A 21,698-nucleotide genomic window follows, 5' to 3' on the forward strand; every position below is an offset into this window, starting at 1 on the left:
AAGGTACATATGAGAGTTGATGCTTCCTGCTCCTCCTCTTCTCTCTTTGTCTCTCTCTTCTCTAAAATGACTAAATAAAATCTTTAAAAATAAATTAATTCTACCAGGATTGAAGTCAAGATCTGTCTTATAATTCTGCCTCTGTTCCTTACTAGTTGGGTAGATAAGGGCTTATCATTTCATTGCTCCAAGCTTCAGTTGCTGGATTGCTTAAACAGGGAAAACAATACTTACTCCTCAGGGTTGCTGTGATGATAAGAGAATGTGAGCTTAGCATGGTACTTGGCACATGGAGAAGATATTCAAAAACATCTGTTCACCCTGAATATGAAGCCAAACATTACCCTTTAAAATGTTTGTCAACCGTTTGCAACATTAAGTTCCAGGGTCTTTGGGAATTTGAGGCTAAGCAGTTGTCCCCCCCTTTTTTTTAAAGGAATATTTATTTTTTATTTATTCATTTTGAGAGAGAGAGAGAGAACTTTGGAAGGAGCAGGAAGCATCAACTCCCATATGTGCCTTGACCAGGCAAGCCCAGGGCTTCAAACCAGTGACCTCAGCGCGTTCAGGTCAACGCTTTATCCACTGAGCCACCACAGGCCAGGCAGCAGTTGTCCCTTTTTTTTTTTTTTTTTTTTGTATTTTTCTGAAGCTGGAAACGGGGAGAGACAGACAGACTCCCGCATGCGCCCGACCGGGATCCACCCGGCACGCCCACCAGGGGCGACGCTCTGCCCACCAGAGGGCGGTGCTCTGCCCCTCCGGGGCGTCGCTCTGCCGCGACCAGAGCCACTCTAGCGCCTGGGGCAGAGGCCAAGGAGCCATCCCCAGTGCCCGGGCCATCCTTGCTCCAATGGAGCCCCGGCTGCGGGAGGGGAAGAGAGAGACAGAGAGGAAGGAGGGGGGGTGTGGAGAAGCAAATGGGCGCTTCTCCTATGTGCCCTGGCTGGGAATCGAACCCGGGTCCCCCGCACGCCAAGCCGACGCTCTACCGCTGAGCCAACCGGCCAGGGCCAGTTGTCCCTTTTTTATCCCCCCTTTTTCCCTGTGAAAAGCTTTATTATTTCCACTTGGTTCATGGCATGGAGAGGGCTCCAGGGTGGTTAAATGGACACCCAGTGGCTGCAGGGAGAGGCTCAGGCAGAAGCCAGATGCCAGGAGGACAGAGAGGGGTCCTTGGAAGGCCTCTGGGCTCCCATAGGCTCCTACTCGTGATTGAGGACCACCCTTTCAAGAGACACAGCGCCAGCGCCTCCAGGGCGACCAGCCTGCGGAGGTGAGTCAGGTGTCCCCTATCTTCTTGATGAGTTTCACCTGCTCGTCCAGGAAGCGGCTCTCCCGGGAAGTCACAGAGCTGAGGGCCTGTGCGGGCAGAACGCAGGGCCTGCAGGTCCACAAGGGTCTGGTTCCAGTTCTCCAGGACCATGGCGGCTTCCCTGGCACCCTGAGTGTCACCCCACTCATTGTGGGAAGGACTCGGCATGTCCTGGGAGAGGACGCGGCCTCCTGGTTTTACTTCTTCAAGAGATCGCAGCGTCCTCACGCTTCTCCTCGGCCAACTCTGGGAAGAAGTGTCCTGGCCTCCAGAGCCACATCGTCGCGGTGGAAATAGGAGCCCAGAGAGAGGTAGGTGTGGACCCCTGTAGGTGCCCGGTGATCAGGCAGTTAACAGGACCTCCACCTGGGTGGAATAATTCTGATGAATTTGGGAGCTCATGGTTTGACAATAGGAACAAAGCTTAAATACCTGTGTTGGCTTATCTCGGATGGTACCAAACATGGTACCTGGAAAAGAGGTGGTTGGCAGTTGGAAGAAGGGGTGTCCCTAGGTCTGTTCTGTCCACACACTGTTGAAGCAAAACACAGAGGATACTGTGAAGGGTTCTTAAAGCGGTTGTTCTTTATTTCCCAAGAGTTGGATAACTAGTAGAATTCTGGTGACATCTCCACCCATGGGAGGGGGGGCTCCAGGGACACCCCAGGGAGAATATAGCTGACATCCCCAGGAGAGGTGACACCATCCTCTCTCTCAATATGCCCTTTCTTTGAGAAAATACCCCCTGCTCAGCTGAGGACTGTTTTAACCAGCTCTTTCTCTTGGACTCACTGCTAAGTGCTCAGTTCTGTGAGGTGGGGGAAAGGACTCAGATTTATTAAATGGTTCTGTGAAAACTTTTGGGGAGGGCTGGGGTAGTGCAGAGGTCTGGGCATTTGTCCTAGGATCCCCTCCCCAGACGATGGGAGAAGCTTAGCAGGGCTTTTAAGTGCCTTGGGAGAGAGCCCAACGCAGGACTGCTGAGGGCCATTTAAATACCCTTCCCCCTTTGATGTCCTCAAGACCAGCTCTTCCAGTACTTAGGATTCCTGTTCTCCTGGGGAGCCCCTCAGGCCTTTTGGTAACCTCATAATTAACCCCTCTGGCACACCTCCACAGGACGGGTTCTTAAGTATAATCTGATCTGAGGCCTCCCTGGGTGTCCCTGGTCCTGGCCTGTCTAAATCCTGCTCATCCACGAGGCCCTTGGAAACGCTAACCTGGGGAACCCTCCAGTCCCTCCCTTCAGCGCTGTGTCCCTCTCTCCTGAATGTCCCTAAGGACGCTCCTCCTCAGGACTGGGGACCATCTGGTCATCCTTTCTCCCAATCTTGAACCGGGAATCGGGCCAGAGGCGGATGGGGGCGCAGTGACTGTCCCTCAGAGGCCTGCTTCCTGACCAGCTTAGGCCAGGTGCAGGTGGTTGGAAGACTGGACAGAAGCCAACCTTCACGGGGCAGGAGAGACAGGGCTGCAGAGGACAAATTGTGGGCGCCCCGGACCAGAAACTACTGCTGCGGCAAGAGTTAGCGGCAAGAATTAGCGCAAAGAATTACATACTGACGGATTCTTCGTTCATAAATATTACATTTTCATCCAACTTCTCGGGAGGCAGCTGAGCACGAGCCAGCTTTGTTTTCCAAAGGGCTACGTGCAGCCCCTCGACAGGATGCGCAGCAGCTTCAGGGCCGCAGCTGCAGCTCGCGGGCCTCCTGGCGGCCACGCGGCCTGATCGGATACGGGGCAGCCTTGGGCCTGGAGCCCAGCGGGCCGGCCGCCAAATCCCGGGAAAGGGCCCCGAACCCCGAGGGCCAGGAGGAGTTGCTGGGACAGAAAGCCGAAGCCCTGTCCGTGGCGAAACTGAGATCTCGGAAGCAAGCCTTATCGTGGGCGCGTGTGGCCCGGGAGGGGACAGCAGAGGCTGTCAGGGTCATGGGGGGCGTCCCTCCTGGACGTGCTGGCGAGAGCGCGTTGGGAAGCCGGGAAATGTGGCGCGATGTCTGCGTCTCTAACTCCCCCAATGCCCAGGACCGGGGGGCGGGGGCGAAGCGGATCCCCGGGGCGTGGTCTAAATGGTGCCGCCTCCTTGGACTGGGGCCAAGGAGCGCCCGTGGTGTTGCCCGGTAGCGACTCGTTAGGCTGGAGGTGATTGGAAGGACCCACTTAGCGCTTTAGGAAGGTCTCTCCCGCACCTGAAGGCGGGGAGAGAGAGAGTCCGGGTTAGGAGGCGACTTCAGAAACGCGTGGAAAAGGAAAAGCCTGCACCAGAGTGACAACATAGGCAAGGACGGGAGGGGATGGGCTCCAGAGGCACTGGGGACATGGCTCCCGGATCTGAGGTCGGGTATGTGGGTGTGAGGGGCAGGGAGGACCCTGAACGCTCAGTCCTCATGACCCCCTCCACCCCCGGGCTGCTCCCGAGGACGCGTTGGCAGGGGCAGTCATTCCGACCCCCGAGTTCCTGAGAGTGGGCAATGGCCCTCGGGAGTCCATTCTTTGCCAGCGAAGCTTTGGGTACTGAAAGCCTTCCAGCCGCCTGGGATACGCAGTAAGGACCGGATGTGCGGCCATCTGCTGACCAGTCTGGAGCTTGTGTGGTGGCGTAGGCTCATCTGGCAGTCACCTTTAATCTGAAACAGTTCTGTGTTTCCTTTCGTGAAATTAACACTGCTGTTTTGCGAAATAGTTTACCCTTTGGATTTATCTGGTTGTTTCCTCATAATTATATTCAGGTTAAACATTTGGTTAATGTTGTGTCCTCGGTGTTTTACATCAGAAGGCTCACAATGTCAGTTTGTCTCTATTGACGATGTGAAGTGTGATTATTTCAGTTTAAAATCCCAGTCTCTCTTGAATCCACTCCAGTCAATATTTTGTTGTTTCACCAAAACTGTGCTTATCAAGATCACCAATTATCTCCACACTGCCAACCCCAATGGTCAGTGGTCATACCTCACCCTACTTGACTTAGTGGTATTTGACAGGGGAGAGCACATCCTCTCGTCCTTGGAGCACTTTCCTTTAGCTTCCAGGCTCTACATATGTCTGGCTTTCTTTGTGGCCCAACCATCGGTTTCCTTTGAAGCTCTCTCTCATCCCCCAAAATTTAAATGTTGAGTCAGTCCCTCAATCCTTGGACCTCTTAATTTTTCTTTCTCTACACCAGCTCCCTTGGTGATCTCATCTAGCTTTCTGGCTTTAAGACCATGTATTTGCTGATGACTTCTAAATTACTATATCCAGCCCAAACCCATTTCCTAAACCCCAGGCACATATGCAACAGTCGAAAACTCCGCTAGAGTCTAAGCATCTCCATCTTGACAATGTAACATCTAGTTACATTAGTCTGTAACTAATCTTCTATTCCCCGGTCCTGCTCCTCTCAGTCTTCCCTATTGCCAGCAACAGCAATTCACTCTTTATTTATTTATTTATTCATTTTAGAGGAGAGAGAGAGAGAGAGGGAGAGAGAGAGAGAGAGAAGTGGGGGAGGAGCAGAAAGCATCAACTCCCATATGTGCCTTGACCGGGCAAGCCCAGGGTTTCGAACCGGCGACCTCAGCAGTCCAGGTCGACGCTTTATCCACTGTGCCACCGCAGGTCAGGCCACAATTCACTCTTGAAGTTAGTTGCTCAAGCCGAAAACCTTGGCACCCGTCACCTCTCTTTGTCATGCCCAGGCCCATCAGTCCTAACCATCTCCTACCTTTAAAAAACATCCAGAATGACACTTCTCACTACCTCCACTGCCACCCCCTAAATCCAAGCCACTGTATCATGTCACATTTTGGTCACTGCAATAGCTTCCTATCTTTCCTTCCTGCTCTCTCCTTATTTTTATTTTCTACCCAGCGGTTGGAGTGCGTTTGTTTCATGTCAGACCATTTTATCCACCTGCACCAAACTCTGCAGAGGCTTCCCTCCCACCGTGTCCTTCCCGGGACCTATAAAGGCTGCATGGTCTGGCTCCCATTCTGCTTAAGATTTCCCTCCAACTTCTCTGCTCACTCATTCCACTGTAGCCACCCTGCCTCCTGTTGTTCCTGAACACACCAGGCTTGTCCCCAACAGGATCCCAGTAGGGGCTGCAATACTCTTCTCTGACACCTGTGTGACTTGCTCTTATTTTCTTCAGGTCTTTGCTCAAAAGACCTCTCAGTGATGCCTGCCTTGGCCTAGCTCCCAACGCTGACCCGTGAATCACACTTCTTAACCACGGTTTTTTAATCTTTAACAGCTACCACTAAATACACTACAGCTAGTGCTTGACTTACGACCACGATTGGTTCTGACAGACCGGTCGTAACACGATTTGGTCGTAAGTTGAGTAGGCTATATGTACAGTACTGTGAAATGTTATAAAAATCTTTAAGTCATATTGTATCATAATTTTCTTTCAATGTTATATATCATAATTTTCTTTGTTCATTTTATGTCATTTGCCATTTTGTTTCTTATTTTTGCATTTGTCAGGTTTAAGTAAAACACTGCATTACCAGCACAACTGGTTTAATATTTGCAAAGACAATTTCCTCTTGGTAGACATCTTGGGAGGGGTCTGATGAAAAATATCCAAAACATAAAACACAAATTGCTGTACCGAGTCTGGGATAACAGTTGAAATGGTGCACGTGGAGATGGTAGTGCTGCTGGAAGCTGGTCCACACTGTCCTACGCCCAGCTGGCCAACGCTTGTGCTGCCAGACGTGGAGCAGTTGTGGCTAGCGATTGTGGTCGTAAAGTCGAATGGTCATTAAGTTGCATAGGTCGTAAGTCGATCAATATTTGTATATATTTTACTTCTTCATTGTCTATTTCTCTCACTAGAATGTAGCTCCAGGACAGGAAACCTTGTTTTGTTCACATCTGTATTCTCACAACAGTGCCTGGCACATAGAAGGTACTTACTCACTGAACCTGAAGGAAAGCAGGAACACTCATTCATTCTAGTACAAATTCATTCAACAGATTTTTACTCAGGTTCACTATGTACCAGCATGAGGGTACAATGGAACATAAAGTAAACCCCTTGTATATTCTAGTAGGGGAAAGTCAGTGAAAAAGTAAACAATAATTTAATTTTGATAAATACTAAGGAAATAAAGCCAAGGGATGTGACAAGGGTATGTGAGCAGAGAGTTTGGTTGCAGCTCAGTGAGCAAGTGGTGGAAACAGGGAAGACTGGCAAGGCCAGATCACATGGGGCCTCGTGAGCCAGAGTTTAGGTGTTATTCTGTGTGCAAAGGGAAGCAGTTAGATATTTTTAAGTGGGAAAATGACCAGAACTGTTCTTTTTCTTTTTTTATGTTTACTTTATTGATTTTAGAGAGAGGAAGAAAGAGAACAGAAGAGAGGAACATATGTTCCTGTATGTCTAAGCATCTGACTGGGGATCAAACCAGCAACCTCTGCTTCAGGACGATGCTCTGACCGGTGGAGCTATCTGGCCAGGGCCAATACTGGTTGGTTTTAAAAGCATTTCTCTGGTGGCTGTGAAGAGATCAGAGGGAGTTAAAAGAGTGGATAGATGCAGACTCACCACTATTCCAGCAGTCCAGGGCAGACAACAGCAGCTTGGACTAGAGTGCAACAAGTGGAAATTTTTGGACACTTTTTTGGCAGGTCAATGGGATTTAATGGAGCTGAGAGAGAGGGAGGAATTAAAGAAGGTATAAGCTCAAGAGCTAGCAGGGGGTGAGCAGCATGTTTTCAAATGCAGAGGGTTTTCTTGTGATTTCTGTGTCCTGGCCATTCCCAACTTTGTCTTTTTTTCCTTCATTACTACAGCCATCCCTCGCCATATTGTGGTTCACTTTTTGCAGTCTCTCTGTATCGCGGATTTTTAAATTGTATTTATCTAATTTTGTATTGTGGATTTTTCACTGTATTGCGTGATTTTGTGGTAAATAGGTATTTTTATATATTTATAATTTGAATTATTTTTGCATTAAATTAAGCAAAATAAGTGTTGGAAAGGTTTATTAGTGTGGGGAGGGTTTATAAAACTTTAAAATATAAACAATAAAATAAATATAAGGTCGTGGCCCTGGCTGGTTGGCTCAGCAGTAGAGCGTTGGCCTGGTGTGCAGAAGTCCCGGGTTCGATTCCTGGACAGGGCACACAGGAGAGGCGCCCATTTGCTTCTCCACCCCTCCCCCTCTCCTTACTCTCTGTCTCTCTCTTCCCCTCCCGCAGCCAAGGCTCCATTGGAGCAAAGATGGCCCGGGCGCTGGGGATGGCTCTGTGGCCTCTGCCTCAGGTGCTGGACTGGCTCTGGATGCAACAGAGCGACGCCCCAGAGGGGCAGAGCATTGCCCCCTGGTGGGCATGCCGGGTGGATCCCGGTCGGACGCATGCGGGAGTCTGTTTGCCTCCCCGTTTCCAGCTTCGGAAAAATGGGGAAAAAATTAAGAAAAATAAACAAACACATACATACATACACACACACACACACACACACACACACACACACACATACACATATATATGGTCGCTACTTCAGATTTTTGCCTATTGCGGGGGGGGGGGCGGGGGTTCTGGAACCTAACCCCTACAATAAGACGAGGGACCACTGCACTGTCAAGACTCAACTTTTAGCCTGACCTGTGGTGGCGCAATGGATAAAGTGTCGACCTGGAAATGCTGAGGTCGCCGGTTCGAAACCCTGGGCTTGCCTGGTCAAGGCACATATGGGAGTTGATGCTTCCAGCTCCTCCCCCCTTCTTGCTCTCTGTCTCCCTGTCTCTCTCCTCTCTAAAAATGAATAAATAGAATTAAAAGTTAAAAAAAAAAACAAAAAACCCTCAACTTTTAGCCTGACCAGGTGGTTGTGCAGTGGATAGAGCGTGGACCAGGAACACTGAGGTCACTGGTTTGAATCCCCAAGCTTGCCAATTCAAGGCACATAGGAAGCAGCTGCTATGAGTTGATACTTCCCTCTCCTCCCCACCCCACTTTCCCTCTCTCTAAAAATCAATAAATAAAACCTTAAAAAATTTTTTTAATTAATTTATTTATTTTCTGTATTTTTCTGAAGCTGGAAACGGAGAGAGACAGTCAGACAGACTCCCACATGCGCCCGACCGGGATCCACCCCGGCACGCCCACCAGGGGGCGATGCTCTGCCCCTGCGGGGAGTCGCTCTGCCACGACCAGAGCCACTCTAGTGCCTGGGGCAGAGGCCAAGGAGCCATCCCCAGCGCCCGGGTCATCTTTGCTCCAATGGAGCCTTGGCTGCGGGAGGGGAAGAGAGAGACAGAGAGGAAGGAGAGGGGGCGGTGGAGAAGTAAATGGGCGCTTCTCCTATGTGCCCTGGCCGGGAATCGAACCTGGGTCCCCCACACGCCAAGCCGACGCTCTACCGCTGAGCCAACCGGCCAGGGCCAAAAAAATTTTTTTTAATCTAACTTAAAGCTTCCAAATTCCTTCCTATCCTTCCAGCTACAGTAATTCCTTATTTCCCCATAACCTACTCACCTAAAACTGCCCTGCCACAAAATTTTAGCTTTTTTTCAATTTAAAATTTGATTTAAAGATTTATTCACTTTAGAAAGGGGAGAAAGAAGGGGGGAGGAGCAGGAAGCATCAACTCCCATATGTGCCTTGACCAGGCAAGCTCAGGGTTTCGAACCAGTGATCTCTAACATTCCAGGTTGATGCTTTATCCACTGCGCCACCACAGGTCAGGCTATAAAAGTTGATTTAGACTTGAGGAATATTTCCTGAAACCTTAAGGTGTTAATTAGCCATTTTCATAAGACACTTTAATATTCAGAAGCTGGTTACATCATTGAATATGTTAAAAACTAAACATAACTATGTGGTCAATTTAGCAACTTTGGACCCAACACAAATTTACTATAACTTTTCCTAAGTAGGGTTGTTATAAAGCAACTCTCAAGCACAGGAGAGGTTCTCAGCCTGTTATTATCTACCTAGGGATCAATGGGTGGCAGTTCACACATATCTAAGAGTTAAAGTATAGCCCTAAACTCAAAACTACTGTGCATATTGTCCAAACTTGTCAAACATAAACCCCCCAAAATAAGTTGCCAGATTTATAAGTTGGAATGAGAATGCATATTAAATAGTATTAACAGACCATGGTATATTGAGACAAGCTCAGTATAGTACATTGACCAGATGTGTTGATCCAGTGCCAAGTTTACCTTGGTGCCAATTTTTTAACTGCCCAATATTGTAATATATGACTTATTGTGTATTAGTACTTGGACAGTGAACACCTATTACTCAAAATTTAACAGAAATGCCTCACTAGGCAGTGGTGCAGTGGGTAGAGTGTTGGACTGGGACGCAGAGGACCCAGATTCAAAACCCCAATGTAGCCAGCCGGCTTAAGCAAGGGGTCACTCAGTCTGCTGTAGCCCCCCAGTCAAGGCACATACAAGAAAGCAATCAATGAACTAAGGTGCCGCAACAAATGGATGCTTCTCATCTCTCTCCCTATTTGTCCCTATCCCTTTTTTAAAAATTTTATTTAAAAAAAATAAAAATTAACCAAATAAATTAACTGCTAACATAATGACCATTTCATAGAGTAACGAACAAAAACTCAAAAGTAAAATTTAAGATCAACTCTAAGAACTCAAAGCATGGTATCTGCTGTTTGTAAGAAACTGGTCCACAATAGATTTTTCTTAAGTTTTATTTATTTATTTTTTTTACAGAGACAAGAGAATCAGAGAGGGATAGACAGGGACAGACAGACAGGAATGGAGATGAGAAGCATCAATCATTAGTTTTTCATTGCACATTGTGACCTTAGTAGTTGTTGATTGCTTTCTCATATGTGCCTTGACCGTGGGGCTACAGCAGACTGAGTAACCCCTTGTTTGAGTCAGCGACCTTGGGCTCAACCTAGTGAGCTTTTTGCTCAAACCAGATGAGCCCGCACTCAAGCTGGTGACCTCGGGGTCTCAAACCTGGGTCCTTCCACATCCCAGTCCGACGCTCTATCCACTGCGCCACCACCTGGTCAGGCCACAATAGATTTTGACAACTTTCCTCACGCTATTGGAGATACCCATTTCCCCTATTTGTGTGTGTTTAAGATTCTATTTATCAATTTTGTAGAGGGGAGAAGGGATGGGGAATAAGTATCAACTCATTGTTGTTTTGCGTTAGCTGTCCATTGACTGCTTGTTGTACGTGCCTTGACCGGGCAAGCCCAGGAGTTTGAACCAGAGACTTCAGCATTCCAGGTCAATGCTCTATGCACTGAATGAGCAACCCCAGGCCAAGCTCATTTCCCCTATTTTCATGAACAGAACACCTATGTCCCTTTGCACTGCAGAAAACTGAGTAAGAAACATTTAACAATTGACTTTTAATAGCTTATACTGCAATGAATAAACTTGCTCTTGCCAATACTAGTGCCTGTCCATGGAAGCATATGCAAAGGATCACACTAGGATTCCATGTTAAGGGGCTCTAAAAATACCATATTCCATTAAAGAATTCTATAATGACCTACAATATAAGTTGCCGCTAAAAAGGAGTATACCACAGACCAGTAAGAATATAAATCCAATGTTATTCCTTGACATACAACTATTCTTATCTTACTGATGTTTAATGATTCAGTTCACTTCAAAACCTCAACTGTTAAAACTATTGTCCAGTGCCAGGGAGATGTTAGGGGTCTTGAATTGAAAGGTTATCTTCATTTATACTAAACATTCCAAGGCTAAAGAAAACAGTCTTAAGAATTAACTATTAGTGCTTGATTAGTAACTTCAGGGCTAATATGTAGCAGCTTATGATAGCCCAAAAGCCAATGCACTAATCTTGGACCAGGCTTAATATACATATATGTATGTATGTATAAAGGTACTTTTACTACTTACACAGATTTTAACTACTTCCATGTGATTCTGTTGGCTAAGTTTGGGAATTAATGGTTTAAAATACAATATATGGCCCTGGCTGCTGGCTCAGTGGATTGTGTCCACCCAGCATATAGACATCCTTAGTTCGGTTCCTAGCCAGGGCACACAGAAGTGACCATCTGCTTCTCCCACACCCTCATCTTCTCCCTCTTTTCTCTCCCTCTCCCCTCCAGCAGCCAGTGGCTCAATTGGTTCAACTTTGGCCCCAGGAACTAAGGAGCTGGGAGCACAATAGCCTCAGGAGCTAAAGATAGCTCCCTACTCGAGCATCAGCCCCAGATGGGTTGCTGAGTGGATCCTGGTCGGGGTGCATGAAGTGTTGCAGAAGTCTGTCTCACTACCCAACCTTGCCTTAAAAACAAAACAAAACAAAACAAAAAACACTACACCTACAATGTTTAACATCTGGTTTGGGCAAATAGATTCACGATGCAAAACTTATTACTTTCACCTCCCTTCAACAGTCCTGTTTCAGATATAAAGTGACAAAACACTTGATACTAAAATTATTTTGAATATGGACATTTCAAGTCAATTATAAAGGTAAGGCTGATAATAAAGACCAAAAGCAGGTACAGTTTAATGTATTTTAATAGCAAACTTACAGGAACAGCACAGAAGACAGACAACATTAAAAACATACTTGCATGTAGGACAACTCAGTTAGAAAAGTATAGTGAATGGATGGAATCTACTGTATGATAAAAATGCTACAAACACCATTTAGTTGCCATCAATAAGAAATTTACTTGTTTTAAAAAAATCCAAATGCTGGCATTGTCCAGAAAAATTTAACAGGTTTATTTATATTGTTATAAAGTTGAACTGCTGAAACTTGTTCACTGAAACATTTTGACTTGCATTAATACTTTATGTCCCCACATTTATATTAAAAAAATTCACACATAAATGAAAATGGAAAAACCGCCAATACCTGATTTCTGTCCCCTATTTTCAACTTGCAATCATATACTTAGGTACCTTTTGACCCCATGGAAAAAAAATATCTAATGTTCAGAACTACCAATAACAGGAAGAAGAGAAATTTTTTTTTAAAGAATGAAATGTTTCCCATCATAGTGGATTCTTAAGCACGTTCTCCACGTATGCGGCGTGCTAGCTGGATGTCTTTTGGCATAATTGTTACACGTTTGGCATGGATAGCACACAGGTTGGTGTCTTCAAAAAGGCCAACCAGATAGGCCTCACTTGCCTCCTACAACAGGAATAAAGAAAAAAATATTAAAAGTATTCCCAACAGTTAAGATACATCTGTATCTTAAAATGATGAGGTCACTGATCCTTTTTAAAAACTTGCTTGAGAAGACGTTTACTACTTTACCAAATGCTTACATGTAAAGGCCTGTGGGACAAAGCTAAAAGGCAGCTTATGAAAAGTGCAAAGTTCAAGTATGTCTATCTTCATCAAATTACACAAGTCAATTATTTCATTACTAAAATTTAGTACTTTTAGTGTTAATTAATGACTTCTATGAAACTGAAATTTATATAGCTTCAGTAAAGCAAGAAATCTAATTTAAACTCTAATATTCTTCTCATCCCTACAAAAATAAACAGAATCCAAGCATCTAATCCAGATACCCCTTTTCCCTGTTCAGTGACTCCTTATTCCAAATCCTACTCATTCTGAGACAGGTTTGAACCTTTGCCTTGCAAATAATGCTGTCTAGTTGACAAGTGGCTTCATCTTCCAGTCTTCATCTATCCTTACTTTCACCTCAGATCTGATGGATGAGTACTATACATCCCAGAACTCATAATTTGACCAATTTTACCTAGGAGATATGCCCCTACTGCCTACCAAGTGTACCTTCCTCTACGTACCCCAATAATCTGTAGTGGCATTTGTTATTCTCTAGTTATTAATAACAATTCATCATGTTTTCCCTATTACATTGTAAGATTCTTTGAAGGCATTTTCTTATCCCTACTATCACTCAAAAACTGCTAGTTGTGTGACTCACTAACACTTGGCATGTCAAGGGAGAAAGGGAAGTTCCTACTTATAACAACTCAAATTGTTTGTACATCTTACAACTGTCTGAAAGTTTAAGGATCCTTTAGTTTTAAGTTAAAACATTTGTTCATTCATTTTGAAATGAGGAAACTAGTGTTTTGTTTTACTAGGCTAGTCATAACCAAACCTTTTTAGTGGAATAGGAGCATTAAGTGAAATGTTATTTGGCCTTCTCTTTATCTAGAAGGAAGATATTTCTCTGTTCACAAGATATGTTTAGAAAAAATTTTTTATAGTTGCCATTTTTATCCTAATTTAAAGAATTATATCCATTTTGTAATCTTTAACTATAAAATGAGAAAAGAAACAAAGATACTCAAGTAATTCAAGCCCCAATATTATATAATACATTAGACACACAGATAGGAAAAGCCAGATTTGGTTTTCACATTTTGACTTTGTAAGAAAACCATGGAGATTTTGCTTTTAAAAGCAACACTTAATTCCAATGGTTTACATAATTTCATGAAAATTATTCCTTCATGTTTTTATCCTTAATCTCTCCTAAAAAAATTTGTTTCACCCAAATTTTACTGTCCCTACATGTCTTCCTGAAGCAGCTGTTACCAAAAACCAGGTCTCATTTACTACTACTCTTTAAGACCTACTGTAACATGGAGAATGCAACCACTCCTCTTGCCCCTAGTTTTCAGGTGCAGGAAACCTGGACCTCCAACACTGTTGGCACTCATTGGTCTTGTATACCAGCCATCTTTTAATACCCTTCAAATACTTAATAGAGATTTTTAACTCAAAATGCCTTGCTAGTTTGTTTTTATATTTAACCCTAATTTAAATTTGCACCTTTTCTATACAATTAGTCCCTCATAACAGAAGTCCTTCATATTTAGAGATTCATTCTTGAGAAATTCTAGAAATGGCTGAGAAGTTTGAAGAATACGACATACTGTAGCCTACTGCTTTTAGGGGTTTCACAATGCCCAACAGATACTAGGACTTAAAATTCCTCAGGAAAAAAATTAGTTTTTTACCCCAGAATTCTGCAAATCTAGAATGCTTCTGCAAAATGCAGCAGTATGAGCTGCTATACCAGTGGGTAGTCAACCTGGTCCCTACTGCCCACTAGTGGGTATTCCAGCTTTCATGGTGGGCGGTAGCAGAGCAACCAAAGTATAAATAAAAAGATAGATTTAGGCCCTGGCCGGTTGGCTCAGCGGTAGAGCGTTGGCCTAGCGTGCGGAGGACCCGGGTTCGATTCCGGCCAGGGCACACAGAAGAAGCGCCCATTTGCTTCTCCACCCCTCCGCCGCGCTTTCCTCTCTGTCTCTCTCCTCCCCTCCCGCAGCCGAGGCTCCATTGGAGCAAAGATGGCCCGGGCGCTGGGGATGGCTCTGTGGCCTCTGCCTCAGGCAGTGGCTCTGGTTGCAACATGGCGACGCCCAGGATGGGCAGAGCATCGCCCCCTGGTGGGCAGAGCGTCGCCCCTGGTGGGCGTGCCCGGGTGGATCCCGGTCGGGCGCATGCGGGAGTCTGTCTGACTGTCTCTCCCTGTTTCCAGCTTCAGAAAAAAAAAATGAAAAAAGATAGATTTAACTATAAGAAGTTGTTTTATAAAGATTTATTCTGCCCAATTTAGCAAAAATCCGACATAAAGTACTTGGTAATTATTATTATAGGCTTTAACTTACTGTAACTCTGCTTTATAAATTTTATAAAGTTACTTCCCTACTTTATAAATCACCATTACTGTAGAACTGGTGGGCAGTTAGAAAATTTTACTACTAACAGAGATACAAAAGTGGACGGTAGGTATTAAAGGTTGACTACCCCTGTGCTATACGAACAAGCTGACAGGCCCAGATTTGGAGACCATTTATTTAAGAGTGGTATGATCCACAAGTCTACCCTGACACTACACTCAGACATGCCATTTGGCAGCTGGGGCTCTCACTGTGTCTTAGAACCTGGCTATCAGTTTTACAGGGTTGTGTCTGGTCAACTCTGTGAGAAGTTGATACTCAGGATTTGACTATGACCTATCTATGTATTTCCAATTCTATAATCAATGTCCCAAAGCCTTCTAAATATTAAGGCTGTAATGGGAATTAAAAGACTGCCACGTTAACTTATAGTGCAATGAACAATTCTGAGATGACAAGATAACTTGAAAGAAACATTAATTTACATTTTAAATATATCCAGTGTCTGACTATTCTACCATTTCAACACACCTATGTCCATTTTTAACATATAAATACCCCAATCCAAACTCTCAGATAGTAAAGGCAAATGCTGTTTTAAGATAGCCAATTCACTCTTGATTATCTATGGCAAACCTAGACTCGTTGGACTACCACCCCATCCTCATTTAGCTGTATTAGGAAGTTGTAAAGCTTGTTAATTCTAAAGTCAGAGAAAGGGACTTTGTAATCAACTTCAACTGCTTTATTACTCTTATTTCTATCAGCAAATTTTTCATCTCTGTAGCTTTAAAATAACTGAAGAGTATATATAAAACACAAAATAAAAAACGTGCAACAAAGATTACTCTTTCCACTAAAAATAAGAGCTTTTTAATGCTAGAATACTACCAGCAGCAGAGATGAGTATTTTGCTCAAAACTAATACAACCACTTAGTGATGATAAAAGTTTACACATGAATTAAAAACGACAAGTCTTATACTCAGTTTAATTGTCTCAATTTACAAGCCTGTACTGACATTTAAACTCAATAATGAAAATTACCTAATATCACTGATTAACTCAAAATGTTTAATAATTTTCAAGCATAATCATATTCTCAAAAAGCAGTCCTGCTAACTAACTAGAAAACAACACTAGCAGCTTTAAATCAATACTAAGATTCTTAGTAGTATTTCTGTATTAAAACAGTGGGGGAAATGTGATTTCTAATTGCAATACTAAATGAATGGGACTTAAAGATAATCAGTGATTAAAACAGAAAATAAAGTTTTAAGTACCAACACTGGAAGATTTCAGTAGTTTAAAATTCCAATTCACTGAGAACTTAATGGATGTGTACTTCCGGAATTCACCAATCAAATGAAGTTCAGACTAACCATAGAAACAGCTGAGCCAATTACACTTCACTGTAGAATCCACCTATCAAATCCTTCTCACACATAAAGCAAAAAGCTTGGCACAGCAACAGCAGCCTTGAAAATCATCCAGTGGTGTGTGTGTAGACTCTAGACCCTCCCCCGAAAGAGACTGCGATTCAGGTCTGTGGTGGTTGGTACCTAGCAATTTGCACTTTTAATCACCTCCAACCCGATGTGCTGATGAAAGAGGGAGTTTTCTCTTATTTTCAGACAGTTATCTAAAGAATGCCAAGTACAATATAAAATAGGTTTACTTTTGATAGATGTTAATTATTCCTGTGTACCTAATCAAATTATCTTACTTGTAGGTATTTCAAGTTTTATTCTTGGCATAAGCCACAAATAGTTTAAATACATAACAACCCCTAAATAGTGTTTCTCAAACTCTGACACCCTGGAGCCAGGATTAAAGTCAATATGCTTCCCATTTAAATTGATATCACTAATCCCCTTTAGTGAAGGACAAGTCCTCAAATCCTTGATCCTTTATAAACTGGGTATCAACTGGAAGCATACCTTTTCTATTGCCAATCCTAATTACCACTCCCTGCTTCTACCTCATCACACAATTCTTCAGTTCTGCCTATTCCCATCCTAGCCATTACGCTCTCTCCACTTGCCCCTGCCTCTTCAGTTACAGTAAGACATTTATTCTAACATTCCCTTTACACCAGCCACTCTGAAACGGATTACAAGTGGATCTTTAGTCCCATGACGTCTTATTGTTCTGCAGCATCCATAAGCCAAACCACAGGGTACCATTCTCCCTTACTTTTAGTGCAATGTTTAAAATTTTTAAATTGGTCTAATGGAATACACTAGGCTTTGGAGTCAAATGGCTTCAGATTACATTTTCTATGTGTGTGACCTCAAACCACCTTTTTGACACCTCAATAGTGAAATAAAGTTATCACTTATCTTATAGGCTTGTGATGATTAAATTATACAAGCACAGGCAAAGATTTAGAATTGTTCTTGGTACATAGAAGGACCTCCAACTCTTAGATTCCTACCCGCCATTTTACCTGCAAAGCACCAATGGCTGCACTCTGGAAGCGCAGATCTGTTTTGAAGTCCTGAGCAATTTCTCGCACCAGGCGCTGGAAGGGAAGTTTGCGAATCAGAAGTTCAGTGGACTTCTGATAACGTCTAATTTCACGAAGTGCCACAGTACCAGGCCTTAAAGACAATAATAATAATAAAAAAGTTACTAAATACATAGAAATGCAGTCATTATTCTTTTTTTCTTAATGGAAGTTACATATTTCATTTATTTTTTAAAAAGACTTATTCATTTTAGAGAGAAGAGCAAGCGCACTCACAGGGAGGGGGGGACATCAACTTTCATATGTGCCTTGACCAGGCAAGTCCAGGGTTTCGAACTGGTGACCTCAGCATTCCAGGTCAATGCTTCATCCACTGCACTACCACAGGTCAGGCAAAATGCAGTCTTTTTTCCAAAAACTAAACCAACTAACTTTTCTTCAACTTCTGTATCAAATTTCACTTATCAATTTATAACTTGAATATTCAAGTTTATTAAGAGTAACAAAAAAATTAAAATATCTTTAAAGCAAAAGCATGATACTGGATTCCTGCCAGGGAGTTTATCGAAGTACCATTTTTTTTTTTTAATTTTATTTATTGACTTTACAGAGAGAGGAGGGGAACAAGAAGAAGTATCAAGTCATAGTTGCTTCACTTTAGTTGTTCACTGATTGTTTGTTGTACGTGCCTTGACAAAGCAAGCCCAGGGTTTTGAACCAGCGACCTCAGCATTCCAAGTCACTGCTCTCTATCCACCACGCCACCACAGGTCAGGCCGAAGTGCCATTTATTTTATTCATCTTTAACACATACATAATTTCCTTATAACTACAGCATGGGAAGGAATGAAGCCACTAATAAATCAAGTTATTCAGATCCCTCTCAATTTGGCACTACTGTCCTTCTTCCTACCCGCACCCTCTCTTCTGTAAGACCTGTCAATACAACCCAATCATCTTCATGTAAAAATACACTTGTATTTAAGTATGATTTTCCAGAATAGCTTTCCTTTGACTACTGCCCATCCCTCATGATTCTTCACTGTGAGTGTTTTGGTTTTTGTTTTGTTACTAATTGTCACAAGAAATTACCTCAATTCTGATTTATTTCTTCCACTGAACAAGATTTTATTTCTTTTGCATAGGCTACCTAGGTATGGACAACTTCTGCCCTCTAATGGCAAATGTCCTTAATAACACTGCTCAGGCTAGTTCAAATGCACTAATAGAGGGAAATAAAGCAATTCAAGTAAGGGATGGAAATCCTACTAAAAAATTACCCCAAACTTGATTAAATTATTTTTCTGTCAAAAGCAAAGGTATTCTCAAAATGTAATTTAAAATGTCACTTTATGTAAAAACATATTACTAACATAAATAAAATGTTAAGCCCATTAATTTTTCTTAGTGATGTAACAGTCTCCTTTGGGCTATGGTAGGATTCGGGCTTCAAAATTAAACACGTTCCCAGTAACACCTAATACTAAATCTTCATACCTTTCCAAGTATTAGTAGTCAAAAAAAGGGAAAAACATGTTTCTCTAAATCAAAAAGTTTGATTATACATCTTTTTGTTAAGATTATGTGGATACTGCACTTTGAGACGTTGTTCTTTATTTATTTTTGACATAGCGAAAAAACGTGTTGTAGATATTGCCTAACCTCCCCCCCCCCCCCCCAATCCTGTTTCGATTTGACAGCCTCCCCAAGCAGGAGGTAACTTTCCTTATTTTTAATACCTGTAACGATGAGGTTTCTTCACCCCTCCAGTAGAGGGCGCACTCTTGCGAGCGGCTTTGGTGGCCAGTTGCTTCCTCGGTGCTTTACCACCGGTCGATTTGCGGGCAGTCTGCTTGGTACGAGCCATGGTATAGAGACCTCTTTACTTACCTACCAGCATTAAAAAACCAAAAAATCACTACATACTACCAAACATACAAGTTTTCCTGCCACTACCCCCCCCACACAAAAATCTGGAAATATGATAATCACAAAAAATGTTGGTAATGTTATATAATTCGAGAGGGTGCAGATTACATTTACCACCCAAATGCGACTTCTTGAAACAAACTGGAGTACCAGAAAATTGTTACCATTAAACAACAACCACCTCTCAAAAATGCCAAATCCGAAGGACAAACGGCAAAACAAAAAGACCCCTACCAACCTTGCTCCAATTACTTTAATTAAAGCAAAAATTAGAGCTGTCTGTAAACATCTGACTCATAAACACGTCAAAAGAATGAAGCTACAAACCATAGAAAAAGGCGAGTCAAATTAGAGCCCAAAAAAAGGGTCCCTCCCTCGGAACAAGCTCCCCCCCCCCTGCGTCTGGCAGTTGATCGATTGCTGTAAATATCTGAAAACATTCCTGCTTTAGCATCTCTCCAGTTATGTTGACAAAAAGGCGTCTTGAACGAGAAACAGGAGAGGAATAACAGCTACTGCCAGCGAGAATTCTACAAAGCGCCGTCCTCGCGCAGTCCCACCAGGATCGCAATGAAATTAAAAAATAAGTGCCCGCACCTAGGCTTTAATTAACGCACCAGCCGCCCGGCGCACCCCGAGCACCACATAAACTTTTGGTTTCGCCTCCTCCGGCCCCTGGGCTCGGGGTTCCCAGCCTGTCGCCCCGCTCCCAGCGTCTCGCGCAGCCACCAACTCGGCTTCCAGACCAGAACAAAATGGAAACAATCGCAAACGTATCCGATTCCCTTCCCAACAGACAAAACACCAAAACGCTCAGAAATGCCCCAATCCCCTGCCACGTGCCGCCCTCCAAAATGTGAAAGTTTTTTTTTTTTTTGCATTTCAGATGCATCAAGTTTCCGCTTCTCCAAAAAAGGAGAAAAAAAGGTCTCTCTTCAAAAAATTTTCCTCCTTTTCTGAAATGGGGAAGAGAGAAACGGGGGAAAAAATATGGTCGGTGACCAGAGAAGAGAGACAAGATGGTGAAGCTTAGCAACAACTGTGGGGAGGCAGCAAAAAGCGAGTTACCCCAGGACGGGAAGCGGCGGCGATTTCCACCCCTTTCCCGCCCGAAAACTGGAGCCCGGGGCCCGGGGCCGGTAGTTAAGGGGCCTGCGCGGGTCGTGGTGAAGGTCTGGGGTCCCAGGAAGGGAGGGAGGGCAGGATTTCACCGAAGAAAGAGGAGCCCGGGTCGCGGGGAGGAGGCAGAGCGGGTTCGGCGCCGCGGCGGTTGCTGCTGTTGGGCTGAGGCGGCGAGAGACTGGGGAGCCGCCGCCTGAGGAGCGAGGGAAACTCGCTTCTCACCTCCATTTCTGGGCCAAAAAGTTTGTGGGCCAAACCGGAGGGGCTGCGGGCCCCTTCTCGCACCGCCTGGGCCGGCTGCGGGGCTGACGAAAAGCGGAGCTCGGTTTCGGGGAAGCGGGCAGACGGGGAAACTTACCCCCCTTCTCCTTCGGCTGGAGCTCGACGAGCTAGAGGCGGCGCTGGCGTTACAGAGCGACGGCGGCGCGGCGGCGGCTGCGAACACAATTGAAAGATGGCTGACACCGAGGTTATCCCCCAACACACGCCGCCCCGCCCCCGCGCCGCACGCCAACCAATCACACACAATGGAGGGAAGGCTTGGCCCCGCCCCCGCTCGCGCCCCGCCCCCGCCCTCCCCCCCGCGCGCCCGTTCGCTAGCGCGCGCTCGCCCCTCCCCCGCGCGCCGCCCGCTCCCTCCTCTCAGCCACCTCGCGCCGTGTGTGTACAAACACAAAAGACATGCGAGGGGCCGACAGCTTCTGCGGAGACGGCCGCCCGCCCCGCTTTAACTCCCGCTCCCAGGCCCCGCATTCCCACCCGGCTCTGTGCGCGCACGTCATCGAACTCTCAGTGCCGGGGTTTGGGGCGCCGTTGGGGAGGTGAGGGGGAGGTGAGAACGGCAGCAGCGCAGCGGGGGAACGTTGGGCCTGCGGGCGTTCCGGGCCGCGGCGGGGAGGGGTGGAGGCGCCCCCGCGCGGGCCCCGGCGCGCGCCCCCGAGGCGCCCTGGACGGCGTGGACACTGGGAGGGGGACGCGGCAGGCCAAGGCGCCGCGCCCCTGCTGAAAACATTCCCCAACCTGAAGCTTTACAGATAGAAGTCTGGTGTCCCGCTGCCACTTTCGGGCTGGGCTGCCCTGGCAGCTGGCAGGGGGCACAGCCCTCTGCGGGCTTCGTCCCGTGCCAGCTGCGGCCTCTCCGCCCGCCGACAGCTTTATCCGCTCAGACACCCGCCCGGCTGCGCGGGCCGAGCTACGGGTCATTTAGCAGTCGGTCCGCACGGGCCGTACCACCGGGGGCTGCCAGCCCCTCGCAG

At 45.2% G+C, this 21,698-nt stretch overlaps 1 protein-coding gene across 1 annotated transcript; it reads right to left on the reverse strand.

Annotated features, from left to right (window-relative positions):
- Positions 1-11,962: 11,962 nt before the first annotated feature.
- Positions 11,963-20,924, reverse strand: H3-3A (H3.3 histone A). The gene is made up of 4 exons (XM_066237188.1): positions 20,801-20,924; positions 19,131-19,281; positions 17,371-17,524; positions 11,963-12,439 (listed from the first exon to the last, which is right to left on the reverse strand). The coding sequence occupies exons 2-4, from the start codon at positions 19,256-19,258 to the stop codon at positions 12,311-12,313; spliced, it is 411 nt and encodes a 136-aa protein (XP_066093285.1). The 5' UTR covers positions 19,259-19,281; positions 20,801-20,924; the 3' UTR covers positions 11,963-12,310.
- Between the last annotated feature and the right edge of the window lie 774 nt (positions 20,925-21,698).

The sequence above is a fragment of the Saccopteryx bilineata genome, chromosome 1 (genome assembly GCF_036850765.1).
Source record: "Saccopteryx bilineata isolate mSacBil1 chromosome 1, mSacBil1_pri_phased_curated, whole genome shotgun sequence".
NCBI lineage: Eukaryota > Metazoa > Chordata > Mammalia > Chiroptera > Emballonuridae > Saccopteryx > Saccopteryx bilineata.

Bases quoted from the DNA above. Each gene is read 5' to 3' on its own strand.
- H3-3A (XM_066237188.1), bottom strand. From the start codon at position 19,258: ATGGCTCGTACCAAGCAGACTGCCCGCAAATCGACCGGTGGTAAAGCA. The intron at 17,525-19,130 runs GTATTAAAAATA...ATTGTCTTTAAG, and splicing joins AAGAAACCTCATCGTTACAG to GCCTGGTACTGTGGCACTTC. The intron at 12,440-17,370 runs GTAAAATGGCGG...TTCCTGTTGTAG, and splicing joins CAGCCATTGGTGCTTTGCAG to GAGGCAAGTGAGGCCTATCT.